We start from the raw sequence: 1,759 nt of genomic DNA on the forward strand, positions 1-1,759 counted from the left end.
AATGGTGAGGGCCCATGATTTCGTGGCATCGATACAGACTTGGTCTAGTGCGACTTCACATTCGTCCCTTCGAGCTCCCTCCAGCTTAAATACTGGGTTGCACCTTTCCAGGTACTTCATCTGCACTGCCTTTGAGAGACTTGCCACGTGCAACACATAGGCCCCTGCTCACGCCACAGGCACAGCATCGAATCGGCTGTCTGTGTCACCTGGCTCGAGGTCCCTTGCGCATAGCTTGATTGTGCACTCACTCGTCAACGTTTCGACGTGCCCAGTCAGAGTCTCTTCTGCTCCATCTCAATGACATTGCGATGCTGATGCTGCTTCTCGTGCTCGGGGACAACATCAAACGTGACCCTCTTGAATCATCAGAACATCATTCGCTTCGAGGCGGTGCCGATGCCAATACTGGCGCGCCAGCAACCTTTACTCCCGTCTTTTGCAGTTCCGCCAAGTGCATCTTCTTCTCCTTTTGGATGGCCCTGTCATTCTCGATCCATCTCCACAGGGGCTGTACAATCCTAGCGAGCGCGCATTTGAACCCGTCCAAAATCCAACCGTTGCCTGGCGAGTTTTGCAAATGTGCGCTGCGCACCAGCTCGGTGAGGAAGTCGGTGGTGATGTTGAACTGGTTGCGCGATAGACCTGATGTGGAGCGCAAAGGCAGGAAAGGGTGGTGTGCGTTTGAGCGACGTGTGAGTGGGGGCGTGCAGGGTACGAGAGGAGTGAAGCATATACGCACCTTTGAGCAGACCTTGCGCGCATTGTCTTGGGGTCAGACCTGATCCAGTACCTTCCAGCTTGAGCGTGATGTTCGGTTTTGTCCTGTTCTCCCTCTCCAAGCCGGGACTGAGTATGGTGCCGGGCAGGTAACAATGCACTTGCGTATCGTACAGCAAAGCTTCGCTTCGGAGCGTGTCGGCCAAGGAGCATATGGCAGCCTTTGCAGGCGCATACTCGGCATAGCCAACCATGCCAAACATTCCCAAGATGGAAGATACGAAGACGATTTTGCCGCCCTTTTTGCCGCTGGAAATAAAACTGCGAAGCGCTGCGTGGGCCATGCTCGCGCTGGTCCAGTAATCCGTGTTCATGCCTCGACGCAAAGTCTCTTCGGATTGAGCGACAAAGAACCCCGGCGTAGCTGCTCCTGCACAGCAGAAAAAGATGTCGGGTTGACAGGTGGAGGTGGAAGCTTGCTGTACCGCCCTTCTGGCCGCTTCAAAGGATGAGACGTCCGCGCTGATAGCCTGCACAAATTGTTCGTAGTCCGTCATTGTGCTGCTGCCTTTGTTGGGGCCAGCGCGCACGCTCAAAAGACGCTCCACCTGCTGCTTGGCAGAGCTCAGACGAGACTCGTCGCGCGCTACCAGCGTCACGCTTCCACCTCTCTCGACGATCAACTCGGCAAGCGCCAATCCTAATCCTGAAGATCCGCCCGTTATGAAAGCATGCTTGCCTTTCGCGCTCCAATGCGAGCGACCAAAAGGTAAGGGTAGGCTGATCATACCCGTCAGCACGAGGGCGGGGATGAGTAGCAGTAGAAGCGAAGTAGCGTTTGGATAGGGTTTTGCTTCTGATTGGAAAGCGTGGAGAGCGTCGGAGATGCTTGACATTGTCCTTCGCCTTTCCGCCCCATCGAGACGCGTACTCGATGAGCCGAACGATTCCCCCTGTAACGGTCGTGGGGCACAAGTCGCGCGTCGCGGGGTGTGGGAATGGCAAGGCAGTCACTGAGGCGTGAAGAAAGGGGGGGGGG

General features: G+C 55.9%; 1 protein-coding gene across 1 annotated transcript; it reads right to left on the reverse strand.

Moving 5' to 3' along the window:
- On the reverse strand, positions 1 to 1,756 carry IE81DRAFT_327005 (NAD(P)-binding protein). Its single transcript, XM_025514977.1, has 2 exons — positions 743 to 1,756; positions 1 to 645 (listed from the first exon to the last, which is right to left on the reverse strand). The coding sequence occupies exons 1-2, from the start codon at positions 1,614 to 1,616 to the stop codon at positions 377 to 379; spliced, it is 1,143 nt and encodes a 380-aa protein (XP_025366101.1). The 5' UTR covers positions 1,617 to 1,756; the 3' UTR covers positions 1 to 376.
- Between the last annotated feature and the right edge of the window lie 3 nt (positions 1,757 to 1,759).

Source organism: Ceraceosorus guamensis (genome assembly GCF_003144195.1).
Source record: "Ceraceosorus guamensis strain MCA 4658 unplaced genomic scaffold IE81scaffold_163, whole genome shotgun sequence".
Classification (NCBI taxonomy): domain Eukaryota; kingdom Fungi; phylum Basidiomycota; class Exobasidiomycetes; order Ceraceosorales; family Ceraceosoraceae; genus Ceraceosorus; species Ceraceosorus guamensis.

What these genes read in the sequence shown, in the direction of transcription:
- IE81DRAFT_327005 (XM_025514977.1), bottom strand. Translation starts at nt 1,616, where the DNA reads ATGTCAAGCATCTCCGACGCTCTCCACGCTTTCCAATCAGAAGCAAAA. An exon ending in CGCGCAAGGTCTGCTCAAAG is followed by an intron (nt 646 to 742) that starts GTGCGTATATGC and finishes GCTCCACATCAG; the next exon opens with GTCTATCGCGCAACCAGTTC.